The 26,366-nt window shown below is 37.5% G+C and overlaps 1 protein-coding gene across 1 annotated transcript in view; it reads left to right on the top strand.

The window, feature by feature from the left end:
* The window catches only part of LAMA1 (laminin subunit alpha 1), a 103,394-nt gene that overhangs the window by 26,068 nt on the left and 50,960 nt on the right, over positions 1–26,366 (top strand). The window contains exons 4-20 of the mRNA XM_030477379.1: positions 4,708–4,950; positions 8,393–8,572; positions 11,538–11,627; positions 12,089–12,206; positions 13,291–13,469; positions 14,995–15,100; positions 15,600–15,760; positions 17,724–17,864; positions 18,232–18,405; positions 19,662–19,763; positions 20,469–20,680; positions 21,988–22,099; positions 23,002–23,112; positions 23,899–24,026; positions 24,624–24,710; positions 24,958–25,169; positions 25,672–25,778. Coding sequence (XP_030333239.1) covers positions 4,708–4,950; positions 8,393–8,572; positions 11,538–11,627; positions 12,089–12,206; positions 13,291–13,469; positions 14,995–15,100; positions 15,600–15,760; positions 17,724–17,864; positions 18,232–18,405; positions 19,662–19,763; positions 20,469–20,680; positions 21,988–22,099; positions 23,002–23,112; positions 23,899–24,026; positions 24,624–24,710; positions 24,958–25,169; positions 25,672–25,778 — 2,463 coding nt within the window. The remainder of the gene's footprint in view (positions 1–4,707; positions 4,951–8,392; positions 8,573–11,537; positions 11,628–12,088; positions 12,207–13,290; positions 13,470–14,994; positions 15,101–15,599; positions 15,761–17,723; positions 17,865–18,231; positions 18,406–19,661; positions 19,764–20,468; positions 20,681–21,987; positions 22,100–23,001; positions 23,113–23,898; positions 24,027–24,623; positions 24,711–24,957; positions 25,170–25,671; positions 25,779–26,366) is intronic.

The raw sequence follows: 26,366 nt of genomic DNA, 5'->3' as shown, positions 1-26,366 counted from the left end.
TTGGCCACCTGGGCACACTGCTGGCTCATGTTCAGCTGCTGTTGATCAACACCCCCTAGGTTCTTTTCCTCCCTTCATGTAGTCTTCTACTCTTTGAGAATTTGCATGGATTAATTTTAGACTTTTTGGACTGTAAAACAAAACCTGAGAAAAAGAGGCTTTTCTGGTAACCAGGTTTGTATGTGTTCACAGCACTGAACAGAATGGATTTTTCAGTTTCACTTAAAATGTGGACTAATGTTAGTTGTAATAAACATTTTCACCACAGGACTTGTCATGCTATTTTGACAAACACTTAGCTGTTTTTTAGATTCCCTTTCTGCACTCATCTTTAAGGCAAGATTTAGCTCAATTCATAAAACTAGGGGGGACCAGTCTGCCAAGAGCCTTGCATTCCTCCAGGGTTGTTCATTTGTGGTCTTCTGCATTATATGTTTTATGTTAGGCCAGTGTGATTTCCGTAAGGTATGCAGTAGGACACTGAAAGTGATCCTGAGGTCCTAAAATCACATCCTTCTCGGTTTTTTTCAAGATCAGGTAGAGTTTGGATTTGAATTGGGGTGTAGATTTGAAGTAGCAGTTGGTACTTCTGCTCTCAATAGGTTAAATATTTCTGAAATTTAGGAAAAAAAATGGTTTTGGACTCATCTTTTCCTTTAATTTTTACTTCTGGAGTCTGGGGCTCAACTTCTTATAGCTCTGAAAAGGTGGAATCTGCCCTTACTGTTGTCTGCATTTGTGTAAATTGAAAATTACATCTGGGAGTCTGTATCTGAAAAGACTACCAGGAAGACTGTGCTTACCGTGGCATATATCTGTGTGGGCTGTAGAGCACTGGCCATGCCCTAGGAAATAGGGACTTTTGGCTAGTATCTGCTCCATGACCACTGCTGGCTGAGTTTACAGTCTTGAGAAAAAAAAAGTGCAAAATTTCCTGATGAATGGAGAGAAGGATTCATTTATAAATGTGCTTCAAGAACAATGCACTTGCTGTTGCTGGATCTGCATTCATGGAAACAAGGTCGTTAGAAAAGCTAAATAAAGCAGAAGTGACTTGCTATGTTGGTATTGCTGCTGCAAAGAAGAGGTTCTTCAGTACAAGTTTATTTGGCTGGTCTTTACAGTCAGGGCTGAAATGCCTGTAAAATGACACTTTTAATCTATGGCTGCTTGGAAATTGCTAACTTGCTTTGGCTTGCCCTTTTTTACCCTTGTAGCTCAATAAGGAAATGAGTTCTGGGAAAGCTATACAGTCAAATTAAAGTATACAAATCATTAGCTCTTGCCACACAGGTCAAGTTTGTCACGTGCCTGGTTGGTGGGCACTGGATGTGGAAAATGGTAAGAAACTGCCTTTGGTGATGTTGAAACCTGAAGAACTTAAAAAAGTAAAATCTGTGAAGAAGTGCTCTAAGGATGTTGGAAAATCAACTTGCATTATTTGGAATTCCTGGCTCAGATCCATTTGGGGTTTCAGAAGCTGTGGGATATGAGGTCTGTGAAACCCCTACCTGCTGACATTCCTTAAAACAACTTCATCTACAAATACTGAGAATACCTTAATCCCTTCCGCCAGTTTAATTCCCTTGCTTGGGAACAGAATCCCTGAGAATGTAACTCCTACTAACGGTTTTTCTTATGACTTCTTGACTGCAGGAGCATTTATACAAAATCCTTTGATTTCTGTTTAACCTATATTACTTCAAGGACTGACTAATTTTCCTGGTGTTGCTGATATTCATTATATTGTGAATTTACCTATGAAATATTTTTGGGAACCTGTGGGCTATGTGTGTAAATGGACAAGAGTTGAGAGGACTAGGGGAAAGGAAGGCAGCGGTTTGCTACATTTTGCATATGTAAATCATTATGAAACCATTTGCTGATTTTTGAATGTGTCTTTTGGGTTTATAGTGCCAAATATCTCTATTTCAGCTGTTGATGAACTGTAGGAAGGTGGGAAAAATCAATTCCCAGATGTGTTAAGTACCAAACATGGCTGCACTTCTTCTGGAAAAGCATTGACTTGAAAAGGTTTAACTTACTGAATTGTGCATTGAATATGTGCACAGTTGCTGTGAAAGTTTTTATCTTTAACTGGCTTTTCCTGTCACTCCCCCCTCACCAAGAAAATTGATATTTAAAATATATTTAACCTGCATACTCTTGTGAATATCTTTGATTTCTGCAGCAGTGGCTGCAGTTAGTTTCTGATAAAGCATAGCTCATTGTTACTAGTTGGAACTGGATTTAAAACTAGCTACATCAGCTGCAGACTATAATGGGCCTTGAAAAACCTCACTGTAATCAAAAGTCGATCATTTGTTGTTCAGCCGACTGTGTAATAAGTAGGGAAGTAGTTTAATTGATGACAGCAAGCAGAGAGGAAAAATAAATAAATAAAGGTCACAGAAGAGTTTTTCAGGAAAATTTTCTACCATAGCGTTGGAAAAAAATGGGGTTCCATACTGCATCTTTTATGCATTTGAGAGAAATGATTGACTTCAAAGGAAGCTGGAGGTGCATAGCTCAGCCAATGAAAGTTTCCTAGTTTTAATAGTGTTTGGCAGTTCTCTTCTGTGATGGAGAAAATGCCCATACAAGTGACTTGTGTCACATAAAAGTGTCTTCAGGTTAGGGGTACCAAAATGATAATATAACTCAGTGTGGAACAAGTATATAATTCCACTACCACTGCCTGAATCGAATGTATATAAGGAATTCAGTTGCTTGACTTGGAGTCTGCCTGAGTTCTGTTCTTTTCCCTTTAAAAGCATCTATTTTAGGTTTTCCTTTTTTTCAGTTGGAGCTTGTTGGCATGATATAGGTTTTATTTAAAAGACATTCTTTGTTTCATGCAAGATGGATTATCATTCTTGGTATTCTCTTAACTTTGAAATTTTAAGATTGTGCTGAACAGCAGAGGATTTGCAGACCTCAGAGAAATTTTATTTCTAAGACTAAGGCTATGACTAAACAGTGAACTGGCTTGTCTTTTTTTTTTCTACTTCTGCTTGCATTTCTGAAATGTCATAAAAGTCAGTGGACAAAATCCTCAGTTTGTGTAAATTTTCGTATTTATTGAAATAACTGGAAATGTTCTGTTTGTATGTGCTTGTTGTCTCAAAGGATAAAACTGGAGTGCCTGAAAAGAAAATCAGACCAAGTGAATATCATGTTTTAAGTTACATCTTGATTAAAATCAAAACTGAGATAATTTGACTTTTTTTAAGGTATTAAAACCAGTAAGTCATTTGAAGATAAGTATCACCATTTTTTTTTTCCTTCTCATGTCTGTAAGATCTCTTAAGCAAAGGTCTGTTCACTTAAATAATGTTTGTTTCAAAAGTAGTTTCCTGAACTGCACACACAATGCAGTTACTACTTACCTCTGTGTGTTTATTTCCCCTTTGACACAATCAGAATCTGCTCTTACGTGGCAAGTGCTATTCTTGCTCTGGCTTAAATCAGTATTGCAAAAAAAAACTCTAAAAAATTTTAAATTTAAAATCTCTGAAAGAGTTGATTGTGGCCAAATTGGAGCTCAACATAGTATTAATGCTGCACATGCACACAGGAGTTATGATTATACCAGCTGGCCAGGCATCTGCTCAAGGGTGAGAATACATACCTCTGAGATGGTTGAGTAATACTGCATTTTTCATTCAACTAAATATGGCTTGATACTATAGTGTATGTAAGACATTCAACTCCTCATATAGAAGTCTTAGAAGTTTGCAAAGACCGCCTTTTTAAATGAGGGGATGTAACAGGTATTGGGTAAGGAAGAAGATACAGCTTTGCAGTAAGTGCACATCAGTGTGAGTGTCTAATGCTATGGCTGGCTGGGGGCCAGTGTGGGTTATCTGTCTGCCATGACAAGATCATTTAAAAGGTGATATAAACATAATTACTGCCCTGGCTACTCACAGGAGTGCTGAACAGTGCTGTTCACTTTGGACCCAGGATTGTTAAAAAAGTAATTGATACCTGTGTAGCTTGGAGAGTACACATCTTAAAAGAGCTACTATTCTTAAGTAAGATTATCATGCTTATATTTGTCACATTAATCTTATTTGTCTCTGCGTGTTTTCAGCAGTGTCTGTAAATAGTCTTCTGCTTAAATAACACAAAATGAAAATGGAATGCACAGAGAGCTTTAATATAGGGTGTAAAAAGCTTATCAGAAATGCTATTACTGAGAGGATTAAACTCCCGGCTAAAATCTGAAACAAAGAGTTGTTTGGGTTGCAGCTGTTCTGAAAAAAAACCAAACCAAAACCCAAACCCTAACAACCTAGTTCTTTGAAGCCCTCAGTGGTGCAGTGAAGCTAAATAGCATATTTCCCATAGAAAGAATGTTAGACCCAAGTAACGCTGAAACATACAGTGTACATGCAGATTTCAGCTATTACACAGAATGATGTACTGAATACATTTAGTCTTTTTTAGTCACATGAACAAATGTTTTGTTGTAATGTTCAGAATTTGGGCAAAAAATGATAGATGTTTCTGTTAATAAAAGATTAGACTGGCCTTTTGTCAAAAGTTTGTGCAAAAAATTTATCCAGTCACTGCACCAAATTTTATCCACTTCCCAGGCAAACCGTATACTGCTTTTAAAATTAGAACTTATTACCCACTTGGCTTCCAGAAGTCTTTTAAAGCATAATGAAGTGTTAAAATTTTCTCCTTGCATTTTTGTAGGTCTTTCAAGTTGCATATGTCATTATCAAAGCTGCTAATGCTCCACGACCTGGAAACTGGATTTTGGAACACTCCATAGATGGCACAGAGTTCAGACCATGGCAGTACTATGCAATTAGTGATACTGAATGTTTAACTCGTTATAATATTACACCAAGAATTGGGCCGCCAACTTACAAGAGAGATGATGAAGTGATCTGCACCTCCTATTATTCCAGACTAGTTCCTCTGGAACATGGAGAGGTACGTTTGTTTTTGCACTTGCTATTTGTAAGAACATGGACTGATAGCAATTTGAAGGCATTTGGGTTACAGCTACAGAGTTCATTGCCCTCAGCACTATCAATCGGATGATCTATTATTCTTCTTTAATGATACTGTCTTTACACCATGTACCAGTGTAGCAAACTGTTAAATGTTGGGATGAAACATGTCTCTGGATCTATGTATTCCCATTACTAAACTCTTTGTTCTCTCCAGATGATTTAATGGTAGCTATTAGCTGTGAATTATTAGTTGCTTTATCCTGGAAGAATATAACAGAGGTTCTATGTTTTGTCAGGTTTTTCATTTAATAAAGAAAACCCCTGTGTTAGGAGCACCTGGTTGTGTGAGATAAAGCTGCAAACACTGTTGAAGTGCTCGGCACAGCTGGAACTCCTAAACAAGCGTTGGCATTGTTTCAGGGATGTAGCATAATTAAAAGAGCTACGAGTTGTGCTACCTCACTGTTTATTGTTCTTGCTTTTAGCAAACTGTATTCATCGTACTTGTGTAATTTATTACATAGAGGCAGCCACATAATGAAATGATACATTAAACCCAGCAGTTATTCCATTGTGTATGCTATAATGTAAGACCGTGATAATAAATGCAGTGTTATCCCATGGAGAATGCTAGTAACTCTTAGCCTAAGAGAAGCCAATATGTTTTGATTTCTTGGTTAAAAAAAGAATGGAGTGTATGCAGCTAAGGGCTCAAGTGTGTCAGACTTTCACATAAACTTAAAACTTATGTTTCAGCAAGCGAAAAACCACAAAATTCGGTTACATCAAGTCCCATTCACTTTAATCAAATGTTTATTGCAGTGATGTGAGCATGTACCACACAGATCAGAAGCATCTAAATGTCTAAATGTAGATGTCACTTACTAATAGCATTTTTTTGCCGTATCAGACATTTTTTCAATTTGGCTGCTAGATTTTTCACAGATTTGAAGAGGCATAGCTACTTTACTGTAAGCTGTGCTGTTTACCTCATTTATACTGCTTGGAGATCTGCTTCTAGAAAGCCATGTAATGAAGTCAGTGCTCATAATGAATTCCAAGGCTTAAAGTACAGTTGTTTGGAAATGGTCTTGAATTATGGAGCACATGTAAGCCAAAAATATATAATACATTAAAGGAGTGTACATGGACAATAAGTCTTTTTCTTCCTTAGTGTCTTAGTTCCTATCCCTACTGTTTCTTCCTTTTCCTTCTGGGAAAGATTCCTCTTTTGTCTCTGTAGAATTATAGTGCAGTATTACAGAATTTATCCTGATCAAGCCACTAGGTAACTTTGGAGTTAAAATATGAATAATGTTTTATATTTCATCACTTGAAGGCACCACTCGTGAGTAGAGAGAGCATGTATTACCAGAGAATTAGAGGTTTAGTTAGGAAAGACTACGTAAAATGCAATGGCATGTGTCACACAGGAGGTAAGGCCAGTTGGTTGGAAGAGGCCTTTTTGGATCTTTCTTTAAATCTCTAGAGTCTAGGTGATAAAGAGGAAAAACAACATGCTAGAACTCTCAATGCCATGGTTAGGTCCTCCTCTTTTTGTTGTAAAAATGGAAGGATTGCACTGAGCCCAGAAAATTCTACATCTGTAGTTAAGGTTTAATAAGACTAGGATGTGATGCTCTGTGCTAAAGTTAGGTTTGTCTATAGTGAGCGTATATATATATATATATATATTATATTTTTCCAGTAGAAGTAGTGCAGTCATACTTGAATATTTGGCCAACAATTCTGCCTTGTAATTCCCAGCACAATACATGACTTTTGAATGAATATTTTGCACCTGGTATGCCTAGAGAGAACAGATTGAGTTGGGGTGGGCATGTTCAATCTTCAGTTGTATAAAACAGAGGTTCTGTTCAGAATGTCTGATGGAATGGAAGAAATGGTCTGAAATTGCAACAAGGAAAACACTGTTTAGAGGTTAGGAGATTTCTGACAGTAAAGCCAGAAAGGGCTGGAATAGATTGCCTTGGAGGATTGTAGAGTCACCAGCAACAGTGATCTTCAAGAACAAATTGGTCAAACATCTAACAAAAGTCTACTAAATTCTGCTTTAAAGTAGGAAATGGACTAGAAGAATTCCTTGTTTTTATGAGAGCTGAATATTACGTAAGGTGGTGTTAATTTGTAGGATCGGACCTGGAAAAAGTTTGGTGTCTCATAACTGTTATTCTGCAGTTGGAAAATTGGTGATGGGTAGTTTCTGAATGGACAATTAGAAAAGTGACATTCTTTGAGCACAGTATAGAATATTCTGAACACAATATCAGAATATTTAGAAGGAATGGTAATAGCGCATAAATGGCAAAATATAATGTTGGGAATGTGCGCTCCGTTATTACTCTCTGTATGTCTTTGAAATAACACAGTTACTGTCTAGGAAGCCCCTAGCTCCACTACAAAATTAAGATTTAAAATAATAACAATAACAAAAAATTATATAATGTTTAGAAACATTTTCAGAGGAACAATTTGACAGTACTGGACAAAGTTGAAACTATAAATTAAAGAGTAGCATATGAGACAAAATTACTCTTCATAACTGAAGGTATGTCATGCACTCTGAAATGTAGCTGACAAGCCCAAAGCATGACCCCTTATTTATTGTGAAACCGAGGGAACTGTTTAACATTAATGTAAGGCCTGTAGGGTCTTATTTTTCAGTTTCTTCCATAAAACAGTGCAGGAACTGCACGGTCATATGAGACTAAATCCTTGTGTGTTCCTAAGTTGCTTTGGAGAGAAGGAAGGACCTGTTGCCAGGATAAATTGTGCAAATTGATACCAGAAGCCATTGTAGTGGGGCCAGTCATTACTGTGGGAGAAAGATGGAGGCCAGATGGGTTGGTTTGTGATGGCAACACCTTGCTTTCAGTTGTCATCTGTATTGTGGCTTCCCACTGTTCACTCGTATCACTTAAGTAGTTCTTGCTGATTGGACAGCCCTGTCCCAACAAGGCAGAGGATTAATGATCCAGATTGAGCACGTGCACCTTATTGTGTTTTGCAACAAGATCTTCACAAATTGCAGAGGAGAAGTCTGGAAAGACAAAAACTGTGCTTATGACCAGAGTAACATGTTCTATCTCAATAAGGAGGAGGAAGGAAAACCATGGACTAGTTTTTATCTTTATGCTATCTCCGTAAAAGTTCAGGAGACTTGAGGCTGTGATTAGCTGAGAGTGGTGGTTTCGGAACTCCGTCAGTCAGGAAGCGGGAATTCTACCTGCAGGTAGAGGGTGGGGAAAAAAAGGGAATTCCAGGTAGTTTACCACCACACCATCCTGAGTTGCTGGAAAACAAGCTTAAGTTCTGTGTTTTTTATTCTCACCCTAAGATGTGTATTGTTGCAAATGAATCGCAATTATGTTTATGATTGAACCAGTCTCTCTTTCTAGATTCACACGTCACTAATTAACGGTAGGCCTAGTGCTGACGATCCTTCACAAAAGCTTTTGGAGTTTACTTCTGCACGGTACATTCGCCTACGACTGCAGCGCATTCGAACTCTTAATGCTGATCTCATGACTCTCAGCCATAATGATCCTAAAGAACTAGACCCCATTGTTACCAGAAGGGTAAGCTGATTCATCATAAATGGTATTCGGTATGACTCGATGGGAAAGCCTTTTCTGATCTATCTGAGGTGGAGGCAGTACTTGAGCTTTAACATTCACAGAGCTGTTTTGATAGGTTGTTTAATTATTCTTGCCTTCCCTTTGACATTATTAACAGCAATGCTTTGTCAGAAACAACTTTGAAAAGATGCTTTTTAGAGATTGTTTTTTATTTGTTTGCTTTTTGTTTTATTTGCTTGTGTAAATGATTTATGCTAGCAACATTGTTTATAATGCTTTATCATTAAAATAAAAAGTACGATTTGGCTGATGGAAATGTCACTTTGAGGTTGCTTTTGATGCAACTGCAGTACCTTTCCTGGGGTACCAAGAATTTCAGGACCCAGTGCTCTGGTTCATAAAAATAATCATTTGAAAACTTTGCCAGTATAAATTTCAATGTCTGAGAGTGTTTTTGATTTTTTTAAGGCTATTGTAATCAATTGTTTTAAATCCCAGGAATTAATAATAATGTATAACACTCAGATAGGATTCTGGGAGTATTAACTGAGCTTTATACATTAGATATTGAAACTGGGGAAACCAAGCATTTACAAACCGGCACCAAGCATTTAGGCTGACTTCTTCAAGCTCTCACAGAAATTCAGTATTTGAGGCCCTAATAACAGTACCTACCATTACTACATGTTCTGCAGTATTTCTGCTTTATATTTTATATTTTGCCATTTTGACCCTCATCTTAATTTGCCTGAGACCCATAGGTTAGGACATCTATGGCTTCAAGTTTTTTTATGAAGGTAGGCTTTCTGATGAGGACACAAGAATTTGAGAGGTGTTTCCACTTCCCCTTCCTTTGTAGCTCTTTGCCTTGAAGAACATCTGCAGTCAACTCCTCCTTGTGCAGCAGTAGGACTCTTGCAATTCGTGACTTCTCTGATACAGGCAATCTTTGTGCATTGACGCTGCTTCTATGAGGTCTGGCTGGACAGCTGGGTACAGAAAGGAGAAAGGAACTTAGATTTGGTCAGGGTTTGGTGGGTACTTTCAAGGCAGCCCCACTTCCGCATCTGTCATGGAGGGACCCATTCAGCTACAGCATTTCTAAAGTGTAAAATCTGGATGTTCTGCTTGTTCTGTCTGCCTCATATGCGAATTGCTAGCATGGAGACTGCAAGTGTGCATATTGACAGCTACTCCAGCTGTGCCTTGCTGGCCACAGGGACATGGTTAATGCACAGCTTGAGCAGGTGACATGTTCCCATGGAGCAGGCTGGTTGACATTTGTGTCTGTTGATAGGATTGTAATATCAAGAAATACACCTCAAAAAGAAAGGCTCGACATGGAAACATGCAAATATACAAGTGGGAAACGAGTGCTGAGGTCAGGCATTCCCATTGCTTTTGTAACACACACAGTTGTGTAATCCAGGGCTTAGTGCTACCCCACCTTAGCACAATGTAGTGCAGTTTTGCATGAAAATCTTCGGCTTCACAAGATGTGGGTTTTATTGGGCAGGATTCCTAAACTGGTATCTCACCTTGTGTTTCATTGTGCAACCAAATACAACTGAGATAACCACTTTCAGCTTTCTGGATTGTGGTTTGGTTTTTTTTTTTTTAAGACTTTACATCTGGTTGTTGATACCAGTTGTGTTTAGCTTCTTGTACATGGTCTTGTAAAAGGGCTGATGCAGTACTTTTCTAAGCGTTCAGTGGCACCTTTATTTCTGTATTACATTTATTTACTTATTTCTGTCTGTAGCATTTCGTTAGCATTGGTCTCACATTCAGCTTCAAGCTGAACACAGCTGCTGTGAGCCATACAGTTTTAAGAAAACAGAAATAAAACCAGATGAAGCAGGGAATGCAGTGAGAAACACAGTTCTGCTTTTGTCCTCCTACTTTTCTCAGCCTGGACCTCCTTCTCTCCTTTTCTCCAAGTTAAGGACTTAACAGTTCATGATAAGTCCCTAAATGTTTTTTGCAATTCAAGCCTATAACATGAAAAAAAAACCCACCGTAAAATACTAAACATAATAAAAAATTTAAAAACATAAAAAATTAAGTATAAAATCAAAGAGCCTAGTTTGCTTCAGCTCCAAGATCCTTCAAAGAAATAACAGTCCAGGAGTCAGCATGTATGACCACCCAGGGCTGCCTTCTTTTCCTGAACCAGATGACTGTAGGGTTGTTAGGTCTGAGAGTCTTGAACTCTTTCCTTAGAAGTATCCTCAAAAAGTGTTTCTTTTTCATTCCCCTGAAGTACATACTTCCCAGGATACAAACCAGCCAATCATGCTGATACTGCAGCTATAACTGAACCCAGATGGTCATTTCCTGCCTCTTCTTTGCCTTGAAAATTAAATCCTTTCCTTATGTATGTTGCTTTTGCTCATCACCTGGCAATATTAATGGATTGTACCCGGCTGTGTCCAATTTTTAAGCTAAGAATTTGGTTAAAATAATACACTGCCTACACAGTAGTAGCAAAGAGCTGGTCAGGAAGTGAGTGTATAGACTGGTTTTAAGGGAAGTCAAAGTTCCCATTTTAAGAAAGCATACTGTTACTCCCCAGATTAAATTAAAATATACCAATTTGTTGTGCTTCATGGCTTCTTACAGGGTGACAAAGGTTTGGTTTTTTTACAAGTAAATTTTTGCTGAGGTTACATTTGGTGGTCTTTCCTGAAGCTGAGGAATTGTGCAAACTTATTTAAAGTTAAAAGTCAGTTAGTGTTTTGTACCAATGAGGAAAAATAATGGTGGGGGGGATGAATCATAAAATGGAAGTATCCAAAAGTGGCAAAAAGTCAAAACTTCTTTAATTTTCAAGTATTTATTTTATTTTTCAAGTTGCAGAATAGTCGAATGCTGGTATTTTATTTTCCAGAATAGGGTGGAAGATGTAAATGCAAGTAAATGTCTTTTATTCATCCCTTTTTCAACTTTTTTTTTTTTTCTCTAGTACTACTATTCAATAAAGGACATCTCTGTTGGTGGCATGTGTATTTGTTATGGCCATGCTCGAAGCTGCCCTCTGGATGAAATCACAAAGGTATTCTTTAGTCTCATTAATTTATTTTCAGAAAACAACTTTTCCAATTTAAAAAAAAAAGGACTTTGCCTAAGGAGATTGAGAAAGAGGAGGCTAAGGGAGATCTTATGATATAGTGCACACAAATTATTTGCTATAATTTTCTTCCTTTTCTGTGCAAGCATATCTGGGTCTCTGGTAATGTAACTTTCTCAAAATAAACTCTTTTTCTTTGGCATTAAATTTAAACAGTTTAAGGGGCACAACAGGAAATAATCTGTCTTGCAACACAAGAGATTTGTCCCTCCTGTTCTAGAAAGGCTATTTCCTGATAGATAATACAGCGTGGTTGAGCAGTCTAATGGTAATTCTGGGTCTTGACATTTTTTTGGAGTAAATCTGATATTAGACAAACTTTTGGCAACATAGATTAAATTATCAATTAGAAAAGTATTTCAAGAAAGCAAATTTTTTATTCTTAGAAATTGCAGTGCCAGTGTGAACACAACACATGTGGAGAGAGCTGTAACAAGTGTTGTCGAGGCTACCACCAGAAACCATGGAGACCAGGAACCATTTCCGCTGGGAACAAATGTGAGAGTAAGTATGCACAGAGGTTTAGATAGTTTCATCAAGGCTTATTATTTTCTTGTTTGAGGTTGCTTTTCATACATATTCATACTAATTGCCAAGAAAAATCGACAAACTATTAACTGCCTTCATAGGATTGTTTAAAGGTAGAGGACCTACTTGTAATTGTAACTGTTAAGATTGTTTTAAATATTCTATCCAGTATGACTCCCTATCTAGTGAAGTTGTCATGTAGTAAAGCTTTCAGAGTCTCTTTTTTTAAAGAGACTTGGGAATTTATTATGCTCCTGTAAAAATGAGCAGATTTGCATCAATCGTTTTGTTAGCTACTTGAAATGCAAATTTCTTACATTGATCATAAATTTTGTCAGATAAACAACTTTGCTCTGATAACAAATGTTTTGAAAGAAACTCCTTATTGGCCAATTGCATTTCAGATTGTCTGATGGATTGACTTAAGCTGTGCCAGTATGGCTGAACGTGTTGCTAGTTAGTACATCTTCTCTTTTCACATCGCTAATGCATAGCATGAGCTAGAGACAGTTAAGAACCTATTAGATAAAATTTACAGTTGCATATGGAAAAGTGGTCTTTTTAGAGGAAGTATTTATGCAAGTCTTAATGTCACTTTTTGAAAAGTAGGTGTTTATGACTGGACTGAAGTATCCACTAACCTAAATTGAATTTATGCTTCTTTACTGACAGTGTTGACTTCTCAGACTTTTGTCTATAGTACAAATAAGAGAAGAATTAGGCACATTTTCTTCTGTAATGCAAAGGGTAGACAGTTGCTGCTATTAGCCCACCACTATAGACATCAGTCCTGACAGGATTGTCTTAATGGGTTCTACAGAATATTGTTAAAAACAGTGCTATTAAAGTGGCGACTGGTTTTGAAATGTGCTTACTTGCTAAGAAATACAGTGTATCAAGACTGCTGAAGCTTATAGCATGGTTAAAGAGAAAAAACCAGACTTTTGAGGTGGATTGATATGCTTTTCTACTTATACTTTCCACTTTGAAAAATGTCAGTTATAGGAACTTTTATATAATGTAAATAAAAAACCCAGATTTCTTTTCCATTCTTTCTCAGAGTGCAACTGTCATAACAAAGCAGAAGATTGTTATTACAATCAGAGTATTGCAGATCAGAAAAGGAGCATGGATATTCATGGCCAGTACATAGGAGGTGGCGTGTGTTTAAACTGTAGTCAACATACCACTGGGATCAACTGTGAAATGTGTGCTGATGGATATTTTAGACCAAACAAAGTAAGATTTGGAAAAGTACCATTCCAATGTTTTGATGAATTACAACATGATATGGTGACGTGTATTTTGTCTCATCGTAAACAATATATATATATTTTTATCAGTTGCAGAACAGTGAAGAACTATAGAGGTTGGGGTTTTTTTATAGATCATATGCCACCAAAACTTTCAGAGCAAAACAAAATGCTTCACCAGTTGTGTGGGAGTGCAGGACAAGCTGTTGGAGAAGAAAAGAATAAGTGAAGATAAAACTTGAAGTTATTTCCTAGTGTGGAAATGTAGATGTTTTTGTAGTAAACCCATTTCTCCTGTGGATAAAGCTCTAAAAAGTGCCAATACTGGAGTTTCAGTGTCTTAAGAAGTGCTCAAATTGTGTACCATCCTATATCAGCCACTTTCAAACAGTGTTAAAAAGGACCGTTACATGTTACTAAGATCAAACTCTTTGTCTAGTGAGATGTTGTAACAAATATTCTTCTTAACATGATTATTGTAAAGCATGTGCTTCCTGAGCCTGTGTACTTTCCATTTTATTGACAAGTGTCACTCTTTGGAAGAATGACCTAAACTCCACAAAAGACATTTGTTAAGGTGTGACTGACAGAGTTAAACATATGAACTTCCTGCAGTTTTAGAGCTCTCCATATAGTTCAGCAGAAGACATGCTGAACTATACTTCTGCTCCACAAGCTCTTGCTTTTACAGGTTCATGCATATTTTAGAAACCCATGCTTTAGAAATGCAGTATAAATTGGTGCAGAGAGCAAGACTGAAGTCTGTAGGTGTATGGTTAGGCAGCAGGTACAGATCATCCAAAGCAGTAAACTGGACCTGGGTATTCTGTGATTCACTTGCTGTAAGAAGCATTGAAGAAAAGTCTTCAATCAACTTGTAGACAATAAATGTATATCTAGAGGTCATTACTGATTTGCTTTACATCTGAAGCACCTCAAAGGAAATTTTTCCCTGAAAGAAAATACAGAAAATTTCCCTTGTCATATGAGTTTTATTGCCTTATATTTCAAAGATGTATAGATCATGAGTCAGAATGAATTTTCATGAGTAGATAATCTGTCCTCCCATTGAACACAGAGCCAAGGATTTCTTTCATTTCCTTCCTCTTTGAACCAGAGTATCTTTGCAAAAAGCATCCATTCTTGTCTTAAACATTTCCATGATCTTTGGCAAACCATCACAGTGGTTAATTGCTGTTACATTAAAAAAAGTCTATTTATGCTGTATGTGTCAGGCTTCATCTTCCAACCATTAGCAGTTCGATACCTTTGGCTGTGCTATTGAAGACCAAATTTTGTTCCCACATTTAAGTTTTCTCTAGGCTGCAATCCTCCATTTGCTAAAGTTTTCTATTTGCTAAAATGAAACTAATCCCTTGATCTATTGCTGCATATTAGCTTTTCTAGTCTTTATTCGTATTAGTTCCGGTGATCCCAGACAAGAAACAGATGTAACTTTACTTTTCCCAGTGAATAATTTCAGAATTTGACAGAGAATGTTTGTTTTGTAGGTTTCTCCCTATGAGGATCACCCCTGCTATCCCTGTAGCTGTGACCCGTTTGGCTCTCTGAGTTCTGACTGCATTAAAGATGAGCACCATTCCGACTCACAGCGTGGTAAGGCAGCAGGAAGCGCCTTTTCTCTAAGCTTAAATCTGGCTATGTTCCTGGATGTTGAAGTTTGAGGGAACACTATCTACTTGTGAAGTGCTGCTGGTTAGGTACCAATTCAAAACAATTGTAAATATTTAGGAAGGAGAGGTGAGGCATAACATCCCTTTAGGATTTAAAGTATGTCAGGTCCTTGAATGTTTTCTTGTGTGGGGATGGCAGGCTCTGACTATGTAAAACAATATGAAGGTATGAGATCTAACACTGTTGTTCATGAATGCTGTTATAGCTGTCACAAAATCCATTTTGCTGCAGTTTCTGTGCATCTGGTATTCTAAACATGAAAAGTGGATGGTGAGACTGAGGTTCTGCCAAGTATCTGTCTGAAATGTAACATAGAGTGTAATAAAAAAGAAATGTTAAGTTACTTGCACTCTCTGAGACATCTTGAATGCAATCTACTGCCTGCTCTTATTTGTTTATTTCTCCATTTTTGCTTTTCAAGGGACTTGGCCAGGTCAGTGTCAATGCAGAGAAGGTTACACAGGAGAAAAATGTGATCATTGTGCATTCGGGTATAGGGGCTATCCAAACTGCCTGCGTTGTAACTGCAGTCTGATTGGTAGCATTAATGAAGATCCATGCACAGAACCTTGTCTTTGCAAAGTGAGTATTAAACTGTCATTTTTGTTTCAAATAGAATCTGTGGATTGATTTGTTAACTCTTTTTTAATAAGGGAAGTAATTAACTGGGAAGATCACTTTCTTTATAAGAAGCAACCTGGTGTAACTGTACACCTGATAACCTAAAACTTAATTACTAACTATTGTATGGACTGAAAAATGTGATAATTTATGTTGAATAGTTCTGTGTGTTGCTGATAAACCATTTTCTATAATAACAGGCCAAATGGACATTAAAATCAAGTAATAACTGCACATGTAAGTGTGCACAGAATGACAGTATGCCTAGCTGGGTTTGATTTAGGGTTGAGCTGGTATTTCTCTTCAAAGTCACTGATTTCTTGTAAAGAAAGGATGTGTTCATAACATCTGCTTTATGTGAAGAAAAAGCATGCGTTTGGAAAGAACTATTGGAACAATTACATTAGATGTATGTATGAAATATGACTTAATTATTCGATTACAAAATATAAACCATAAAAAATGCTAAAAAAAAAAAAAGAGAGCAGTTTTGCAGCCTTCTTTAGTTTTTGGTAAATATCCAAACCCCTTGAAATATCTTGCAGCTGTAGATTCTGCTGAACTTTATTACAAAGCTGTGTGTCAACGTTTAAAGAAGTTACACTTAATTTTCTGAAGCAAATGTTAGCTAGTAGTTTATGTATTTGTTGCCAAATATGACAGTGAACAGGAGCCAAACGCTCATGGTTTGTTTGACATTTTTTCTGAAACGTCTTACTCCTTTTGCCTAATTTATCTGATCCAAAATGTTGCACATATAAATAACTGGAGTCTGGAACAAGGAAATAGCTCCATCAGCCAATTAAAACATGAAAAAGGAGATAGATACAACCATTTTGTTTAATTTTGAGCCAGAGTAACACTACATCAGCTAATGCAGCTAACTGGTAAAACTTCTGGTAGAAACTCGATGAGAAACTGACCTCTTTAAGTTCTGTCATGGGCATGAGCCTGGCATCCAGAATTTTTAGGTCAGATCGCAGAGAGTGTCACCAGCTAGCAGTCCACCTATAGAGGTAAAAGGAAAAAAGAAGAAACGTTGTGTGCTCCAAATATCAAATGGAGGAGACAAGATTTCTAAGCCTGTGCACCCTTTGTGAGCACACTAGTGCAAGCTATTCCTTTTTATAATCTAGTTTCATATTATTTGATCTTTAGTGAAACACAGCTCTTGAGGTCTAGTCATTGAGCAAGGTTTTTATTTTTCATTAAGAAATACATAATAATTTCTTATAGAGATGTTATAGAGACAAAGTGAAATGTGGTCCAAGTGCATCCTGAAGACTAAGAAGTAAAAAGTCTGAAAAGAGCATACAAATGCTATTTCTGTAAAAATACAAGATGTAAAAATGTCATTAGGTCAGGAGGCCCTTTGCCTGAGATTTTTCCTGAAGTTTGAATATTAACAAATAGAAAGCAGTCGTCTTCAGCTTTTGAATCAGAGCTGGGAATCATAAATTTATTCACATGGTTTGCAAAAACAGTTTGTACTTTGCTTACAAAAGCACATAGCCTACCTCTTTAGAGAAGTCATATGTAGACCTGACATGACAAACACTGGTCCAGAAGAAGAGACAGTTGGTAGTGTTGCTGCCAAAGGTCTCGCATTTCTTTCTGGCGAAATTTGCTCAATGAGAAGTAGTCTGGCAAACTGGCAGAAGCTTTTCAAACCCTTCTGTGTGCTGAAATTTCACCACAATAGAGGCCTTGCCAGGGCATGTTTAGATTTTGATGAACTGGCAAATTCTGATTGATTTTTCAAATCAGTTTTAGTTTTAATCTCTGAATCTTATTCAATAATCCTGCTGTGCTGAAATCTGTTTTCTTTTGCAACGTTCTGAATGGTGTTATGCCCAAATCCCATCTAATCCACTGTATTTGTTACCATAATAATGCTGATGTGAAACAAATATGCCATTTACAGGAAAACGTAGAAGGTGAAAACTGTGATCTCTGTAAACCAGGATTCTACAATTTGCAAGAAAGAAATCCTCAGGGCTGCACAGAGTGTTTCTGCTTTGGGGTTTCTGATGTTTGTGACAGCCTAACATGGCCCATCAGTCAGGTATTTATATATTATGTCCATGACCTAATATTCTTTCCTCAGGCAGCTGCAAAATGTACTGTATTTCTCTTTGACATGTGCCCAGGTTAACTCCAAATTCTGGCATGTGTCTCCTTACAGAGGAATGGATTTTCAGTGTCATTTAGCAGCTGAGGTAATCAGCATCTCTCAAGGAATTACACAGGTATAATGATAATTTTATTGGGAGGATGAAAATCACAGAGACAATCCTAGTCTGAAGTGGCATATTTGCATGTATTGGATGTCAGACTGGGCTAATGAAAGCATTGCAGATCTATCAGTTTAGTGACTGCTTTCTCAGTGACACAAAGCCTGACTCCATTAATGTCACTATTCTTTCTTGCAGATATCAGACATGACTGGATGGCTTGTTACTGATCTGTATAACACAAGCAGCGTGCAACCTCAGCGAAGCCAATTCGATGGACCCCGTCAAATAAGTATTAACAATACTGAGGCTGTGAAAGTACTGAAACATACTTATTACTGGTCAGCACCTGAGACATATCTAGGAAATAAAGTAAGTTCTCAGAGTCAAAACTCCTTCATAGTTTCTCTATCTTAATCATAACATATTGAGCTAACTATATAGTTTCTGTAATTAGAAATTATGCATAAACCACAATATTACCGTACTTCTCAGTCTATCTTTGCTCTTCAAATCATAGTGTTCCTAGCCAGACATTCCCAGTACCCTCTTCTTGCTCTTTGAGCATTTTTATCTCCCCCCTTCCTTCTCTGCCTATTCTTGATACACTATAATCTTTCTTTTTTCTCTTGACTGTTACTAACTTACATGCTCGCATTCTTCATACTCTTGGCTCCTATCCAAAGCTTATACCCTTCACACCTTGTCCAATGCAGTAGACAAGAGCATTTGTGTTTCCGTTTGTGCTTACTGCCTCTTGTCCTGTCACTGGGCACCACTGAAAAAGGCCTGGCTCTATCCTCTTTTCATCCTCCTTTCAGGTATTTGTGTACTTTGATGAGATCTCCCTGAGGCTTCTCTAGGATGGTCAGTCGCGTACTCTCAGTCTTTCGTCATGTGAAAAGTACTTCAGGCTCTTACACTGCCTTAGTAGCCCTTTGCTGGACTCTTTCCAGGATGTCTGCCTCTTTTTTGTACTGGGAAGCCCAGAACTGGACTCAGAACTCCAGCTGTGGCCTCACCAGTGCTGAGTACAGGGAACTTTACAACCTCACCTTTAGTTATTTTCAGTCCAGCATCTTTGCCCATGCAGCCCCGTTTCTTAGTGTGGTGACACAGTAATTGAAAACAAGTCTCAGAAATGTAACATTAAGTATTAGTTTTGCACAGGGCAACACTGACTCAAATTTGGATTTCTTATTCATTTGATATAGGTCTAACTGTTGCTACTACTCTTTAACTTACTTTGAAGTGGTTAGCAAAAGTTGTGGAGCTAAGAAGACCGAAAGGTGGAATATGGAATGTGAATAATTCCAACATGCTGTGCCCTGTGGCTAGGACGGTAGCTTAAGCCTCTGCTGTTTGTTGAAAGTCCTGTAGGTATTTCACTGAATGAGGGCACTTTTCTGAGTTATCTCTAAAGCCTTCAGCTACCTTTCCCCACCTGCACAGCAACAAGCCAGCACTTGTCCCTGTCCTCATACATACAGCATGTTAAATTTTCCCTGGAAAGTGGTATTTGGAAGCCATGTACTCTTATAATTAGGACACTGTACTGTTCCAGGTCACTTCTTTGTGTTGGTTGGAGGTTATGTTTCTAAGACTTTGCTTTTTTTTTCTTATTTCAGCTCACAGCTTTTGGTGGAGACTTGAAGTATACGGTATCTTATGACATTCCAATGGAGAGTGTGGACAGTGATATAGTCTCTAGTGTGGATGTCATCATTCAGGTGGATTTTTTTTTTCACCTTGTTACTATTCAGACATTATTAAGAATCTATGAAGGGTTAAAAAAGGGAAAATAAAATAATGTTTCTATAGTAGTAGTTTTGTCAGTTTTAATTTTACTACTCATTTTTCTGATTTTCTGATCCATTTGTCTGAAATTGTAGGTATACAATACTAGTTTTGAATGATAAATACGTAGATTTTAACTTATGTGCAAACAAGTAAGGTGTTCATTACCAAATGTACAAGCTCTGTTTACAAAAGGAACTATAGTAAGCTGGAAGGACTTATATTTATGAAAAAGATGAGTGTTCTTACTGATAGCTTTCTTGTCCAGATTTATGTTGCAGAAAAAGTAAGGATCTGTATTGAATCCAGGCACCTCCGAAAAAGCATTATTTTGTAAAATATATACTTAGCAGTAGAACAAAGGAGAAAAGAGATTCTGTTTTGTAGAGGAAGGTTTGTTTAATCTAATTATTTTTCCAAAAGAATATCAAGTATTTCTGAAGTCTCTGAACCGAAATAGGATGGGATTGTAGTCTTCCTGAAGCCATAGAAAATGCAGACCTTTTAGTCAGACTCTTTTTCCAGTGCAAGAAATCTAGTTTGCCTCTTTTCGGTGATACCTGGATGTGTATCTGACACTTGCTTAATAACATTTTTGTGCAAATATAGAAAATTTTTCTCTGTCTTTTCAATTTCAGGGTAATGGGCAGATTTTGAGTACAAGAGCAGCAGGCTTGTCATTACAGCCATACGAGGAGTACTCTAATGCAGTGAGATTTGTAGCAGAGAATTTCATAGAGTTCAACACAAAAAAAGCTATAGACCGGGAAAAGTTGATGACTGTGCTGGTAAACATGACCCATCTTCTGATCAGGGCTAACTACAACATTGCCAAAAAAGCTGTGTACAGGTGAGGCAGAGAAAATATTCAAGTTAATCTATGTACTTGTATTATTTTTGTGCGTATGAATAGTCATACTGGCAGTATTCCTAAAGTTTTACGTTAACAATTTCTAGGAAGAAAAAAAAATCTGTTGAATTTTCTGAAAACTGGTCTTGTCCCCAAAAGATATTCATGTGGAATGTGTGGAAAAGAGCATTTGGTAATTTTAAAGATACCTGATAACAGAAACATTGTTTTCTGCTTAAAAGGAATACTGCATAAAAGCCCTATTACAATGACTGCTTTGTTAGAGTGAAATACCTCTGAAACTCTCAACAGTACGCTTATTTTGGTATGTGGCAAGTTAATCCATCACTGGCTATTGAAAACCTGCCAGTAAAGATGTTGGCTGTAGTTTCTTTAATGTCTGTTTGTAGATGTTACTGACACTCATCTCTAAGGCAGTGTGTAATAGGAAAATTGGGCTGGAATTGATTAACTGGTCACTCTATAGTCTCAGCCAACATTAGCAGTATCTACATAAGACCTTACAGGTCTCTCTTTTACCTGTTCTCTAAGATAAAGGAATAAAGTCTTAGCACTCTCAAGGGAATCAGTTCCAGTGCTTCATCACTATTTACTTCCTTAGCCTTACCTCATTTCCTAATTCTTTCTTCCTCATTTCCTAATTTGGTAGCATTTCATGTCAATAACATTGGACTCAATGCCAAATATGCCTTGTGCTCTTTTTTGCGCTTGAGTGTCGGTGATATTTATGTCCATTTAGAGATAGCGTGTCCATCTTTCTCAAATGTTTTTAAAGATTTATTTAAATTATATTACCTGTGGCTGAGAAGATTGTCTCTGCTGCAAAATGCCATTGTTTGTAGTAAGAGGTTTTGCTTTGTTCTGTTGTGTGTAGCACCAATGAACTGGTGCCGTTTCTCACTACTTACTCATCTGAGATATGTGTTTGTTTTACACGTGGTGCAGTAAAGCTATCTTATTTCAGGACAGCAATAGAAGGCTGCCCTACTGATGTACCTCTAATACCATGACAGAAGGGGAAGATTTTGTTTAAACCTCTCCGTGGGAGAAGAGACAATGGTAGTAACAACAATGATGACAGCAGGAGGGCACATCTACTCCCCGAATTGCAAATGCAGTGATAAGACTATGATCACAGTTTTTCCACAGCAGGGATCTGTGCCTGTTCCTTAGCTGTCCCTGCCAGGAGGCAGCTCTCAGCAATGTTACTCCCCTAGAAGCAAACTATCCTGCTAAACTCAAGTTTGGGAAAACAAATTATATGATGTTTTCATGCTTGATCCTAGGCTGGACTCTGTGACCCTGGATACTGCAAATGCAAATGTTATAGATCTTTCTTCAGCACCAGATGTGGAATTCTGTGAATGTCCTCAAAGTTACACAGGAATATCCTGTGAGGTAACCTCTTACAGTGTTTTGTGTATGCAAAATTATCTCCTACCTGAAAGGAGCTAGGTTTTAAAGGCAGGCTGCCTTTAATTATACTGCCATAAAAGTATGTGTTCTGTAGTGAAATGCTGTCTACTATACTGTACGCAGTGCTGTAGATATTTTTCCAGATACAGTAAATGGGATTTTAAACTTATTTCTTGAATTCTATTTGGTGGCACTAAAATAGGATGATAAACTGTAGAACATCAGTGTTGCAGAGGGAGCACCTGTAAAAGCTCTGTAAAGTTGTTTTGGTCTTACCTTACCCACTAAAAGCACTTTTCCTGGATCTGAATTGTGTGCAGTTTATTTCTGTTTTATGTCATTAAGTTTATGGAGGCAATAAGGAATCTTAGCAGGGAGGAATGCTAGCCTTTGGAAGATCCCACAAGGGTCAAATGTGTCACACAAGGTGGTGTCTTATATATCTGTGAATAGAAGATAAGGGAGGCAGAGCACCATCTGCAGAATAGCAGGAATGATTTTTAGAAATAATTTTGGTATGAAACCTCGTGCTGTAGCATCATTAATGATTCTGCAGAGGAGGTAGAACATCTGTTTTTTATTGTACCATAATAAAGAACTTCACATATGCAACTGCACAAAACTTAGCTTACATGCCTTTAGGGGACAAAGGGGTGAATCAAAGTTTTATGGAGTTAATTGTCATCCCCTTTATCCAGTGTAAGTAAAAAACAACCACCAGAAAAAAGCTGCAGTGACATCAATAGTGTTGAAAGAGCATTCAGTTACCACAATGTAAATGAGTCAGATGGTGGGTGGTCGGAAGCGGGCTCTTTGAAAATGTTTTGATGTGTACTTTTAACACAACATAATGCTACTGCTTTTTCCTTCTGGTTTCTTTTCAGTCATGTCTCCCTGGGTACTATCGTGTGGATGGAATACTCTTTGGAGGTATTTGTCAGCCCTGCAAATGCAATGGCCATGCAACTGAGTGTGATATTCATGGTGGTTGCTTTGTAAGTGTTTTGTGTTTTAAGCACCTATTTAGGAATTAGGAGAGCATTTTGGCTGTGGGAGACAAATTTACAGTGTATGTAAATTTCAATCTATGGGTACCAAGTATTTCTTTTTCTTGCTTTTTATTGTTTATTTCAGAATATGTTCAGGGGGTCCATTCAAGTGTTCTCCAATAAAGAGTTTCTTTCAGTTTATAATTTCAAGTGGGGAATAAACAAAACTAAAATAAGAACATCACTATACACTGGCTGATAAAAATCTTAACTTTGCTTGCTGCATGTAACAATAAAACTTTTCCTGAAAGGAACAAAATTAAGCAGTGTTTTGGGGGAATACCAGTTTTCGGATATATGTTCATCCTCCATGACTGAAATCAGTGGAAATTACACATTACCTTCTGAAGAGAGAATTTAGCTCTCAAGATCAATCCTGAAATTTAAAGGACACAGAAATAAAGTAGCTGAATACCAGTAAGAAATACATAAGTTTGTTACTCTAAAGGTGTGCAATATGCAAAATATATTTAAGCTTGTGTATAAGTAATGTGGCTGATTTTGTAGTATAAAGTATATTCTAAAATGTAGGAAAGAAACAATGAAGATTTGTTGTTACAACTCAAGAAAAAACCCCCACTTAATTGCAAAGTTCTACTCCATTCTTCATGTCTTGAAGAATGGCTTCCTTGAATGTTATACTGCATGCAGGAGCAGACTCCTGCAGAAATCCCTCAGGGGCTGGAAAACCATCAAGAGTAAGTAAGAGAAGATTTTTAACATGTCTCACAGGCTTGTCAACACAACACGACAGGACATTTCTGTGATCAGTGCTTGCCTGGCTTCTATGGAAATCCATCCCAAGGAACTTCTGAGGACTGCCAGCCCTGTGCGTGTCCTCTGAGTTCTGCTGCAAACAAGTAAGCTGCTTATGTGAGATTTTCTTTTGCATCTTCAACAAAATCAGGAAGTGAAATAAAGAAAAAATGACATGAAATCTGATGGAAAGAGAGAAGGCTTTTCTCTCTCTCAATAAGGTATATTGAAACAGTTCTTTCCAGGTAGACAAATGTATAGACTAAACTAAGACAGGCTGAGTGAACTTGTACAATTTGTACATGAAGTAATACTTTGAGCTATCCTTGAACTTGGCAGCAAAATCACTCTTATCTTTCATGTTGTTTCAGAAAACAACAGAAGGACAGAAGTGTTGCATGTGAAAAAGAGTTCAGTACAGAAATTGGACCGATTTGCTAGAAAGAGGGCCAGGTTTTTAGGAAGTTTTAGAATCTTGCTTTCCTTTAAAAGAAAAAAACCCCTCAAGAATCTTGAGGTTTTAAAATGATAAATTTATTTTGACATATTCTGATGTTTATAGCATTCATGTTAATCTAGAAAAATCTGCAATTACATGGTTATATAGATAGGTGCATGGACTTGAAGGGTAGATATTGAATGTTTGTAGAAGTCTTGTGATTTCATGTATTGATAGTGACTGCCATAACTATTGTTGATAGTTTCAGTCCTACTTGCCAACTGAGTGAAGGAGGTGGAATTGTCTGTGACAAATGTCTTCCAGGTTATACTGGTTCTCAGTGTGAAAGGTATGTACACTAGCTTAAGGTAAAATATTTATATCATTGCCATCACTAACTGTTCATCATCCTACTTGCCTTGAATTGTTCATACCACATTTACAGTATATTCCTCATAAAATTTTCCTTCCCATTTTGTGTTTGCTTGTAATACAGAGACATTTCAGATAAAAATGTAATAGGAAATACTCCATTGGGTAGGCAGTGTTTTACATGACTGCATTTCAACTGATAAAGTTTTTAATCTCTGGTGCAGGTGTGCTAATGGTTTCTATGGAAATCCACTCATGCCTGGACAATCATGTGCTCCTTGTGAATGCAATGGCAATGTAAACCCTCAAGAAGATGGCCACTGTGATACCTTCACAGGGCAATGCCTGAAATGTCTGGGGAATACATCAGGTCACCACTGTGAAAAGTGTGCTGATGGGTATTATGGGGATGCAGTGATTCAGAAAAACTGTCGTGGTAAGCTATTATTATTACTCTGAAAATTTAAAGAACACAAAAATGGAGTATACATATAGCAGAATAGATGAAGACCTATGCAACCTTGCTGAAAATGTTAACCCTCAAGTTGTGAGTTTGCAAGTGCAGGTTGAAAACTATGGGATTGGGTTAGCCTCAGGAAAGAATATTGTATTCTAGGGACTGACTCTTCATATTCCTGAAACTTACTGGCTTTCTTGACACTGTCCTTCCACTTACCTGTAGACATTTCCTACTTCTGAATGTTATATATAGGGCTAGAAGAAACAAACTTCTCAAATATATCTATTTACAGAGGCTTGGGGTTTTTTTATCTTTTAGCCCAAGGATGTGGTATAGATATTACTGTAGTATATTAACATCTATGGGATATAAACAGGTGAAACACATTGTATACCAAATTTGGAATTCTGTATAATGCTGCATATAGACAGACATTAATAAAGTTTTTTAATTTGGTTTCTTTTTGTCTAAACATAAGCCTGTGCATGCCATGTGAATGGTTCCCTTTCGACCACTTGTCACCATGAAACAGGGTTCTGTCAGTGCAGATCAAATGTGATTGGAGAAAGATGTGATAAGTGCTTGGTAAGCAAATATTCACCTGTTCCTCATCTCTACTTTTCTTCTATATTGGCCTTCCTGTTTATCTATAGATACTGATTAGAGCAGACACGCTATTCCAGAGAGAATAGCGGCAAATGTGTTCAGGGGAGAGGGGACCTGTTACTGGAGCAGAGACCAAAGGTTTGTCTGCACGGGCTTTTGTATTTGCAAATTGCTCTGCGTGTGCTCTTTGCACATGTGAAGCTATGTAGTTGACTCAGCATCCTGCTGAATAGGGCTGTTCAGGCTAGTCCTGCTCTCACTGACAGTGGGCTGCCATGTTGGCTTACCAAAAAAACAAACTGAACGCTGCTAACAGACCTGAAGGGATCCTAGCACTGTGCTTCTGCAAAATGAAGTCTAAGTGGGAATATCTGAAGAATGTGATTGGTGATAATAAATACATCATGGCTGAACGCCAAAAAAGGTTTCAGTTAAAAGACAGGCCTGTTATAAGAACAAGTAGATATTCACTGGTGATACAAAACAGCACTTTCCAGCCTTTGCTAAATGTAGAACTGTCTCAGAGAGCAGAGCAGGAAATTTGCACCCAGTTACAACCTCTGTGCC

This window comes from Strigops habroptila, chromosome 1 (genome assembly GCF_004027225.2).
Source record: "Strigops habroptila isolate Jane chromosome 1, bStrHab1.2.pri, whole genome shotgun sequence".
In the NCBI taxonomy this organism is placed as follows: Eukaryota; Metazoa; Chordata; class Aves; order Psittaciformes; family Psittacidae; genus Strigops; species Strigops habroptila.
Note: the sequence above shows the minus strand (reverse complement) of the source record. Positions and strands in the feature narration are given on the sequence as shown.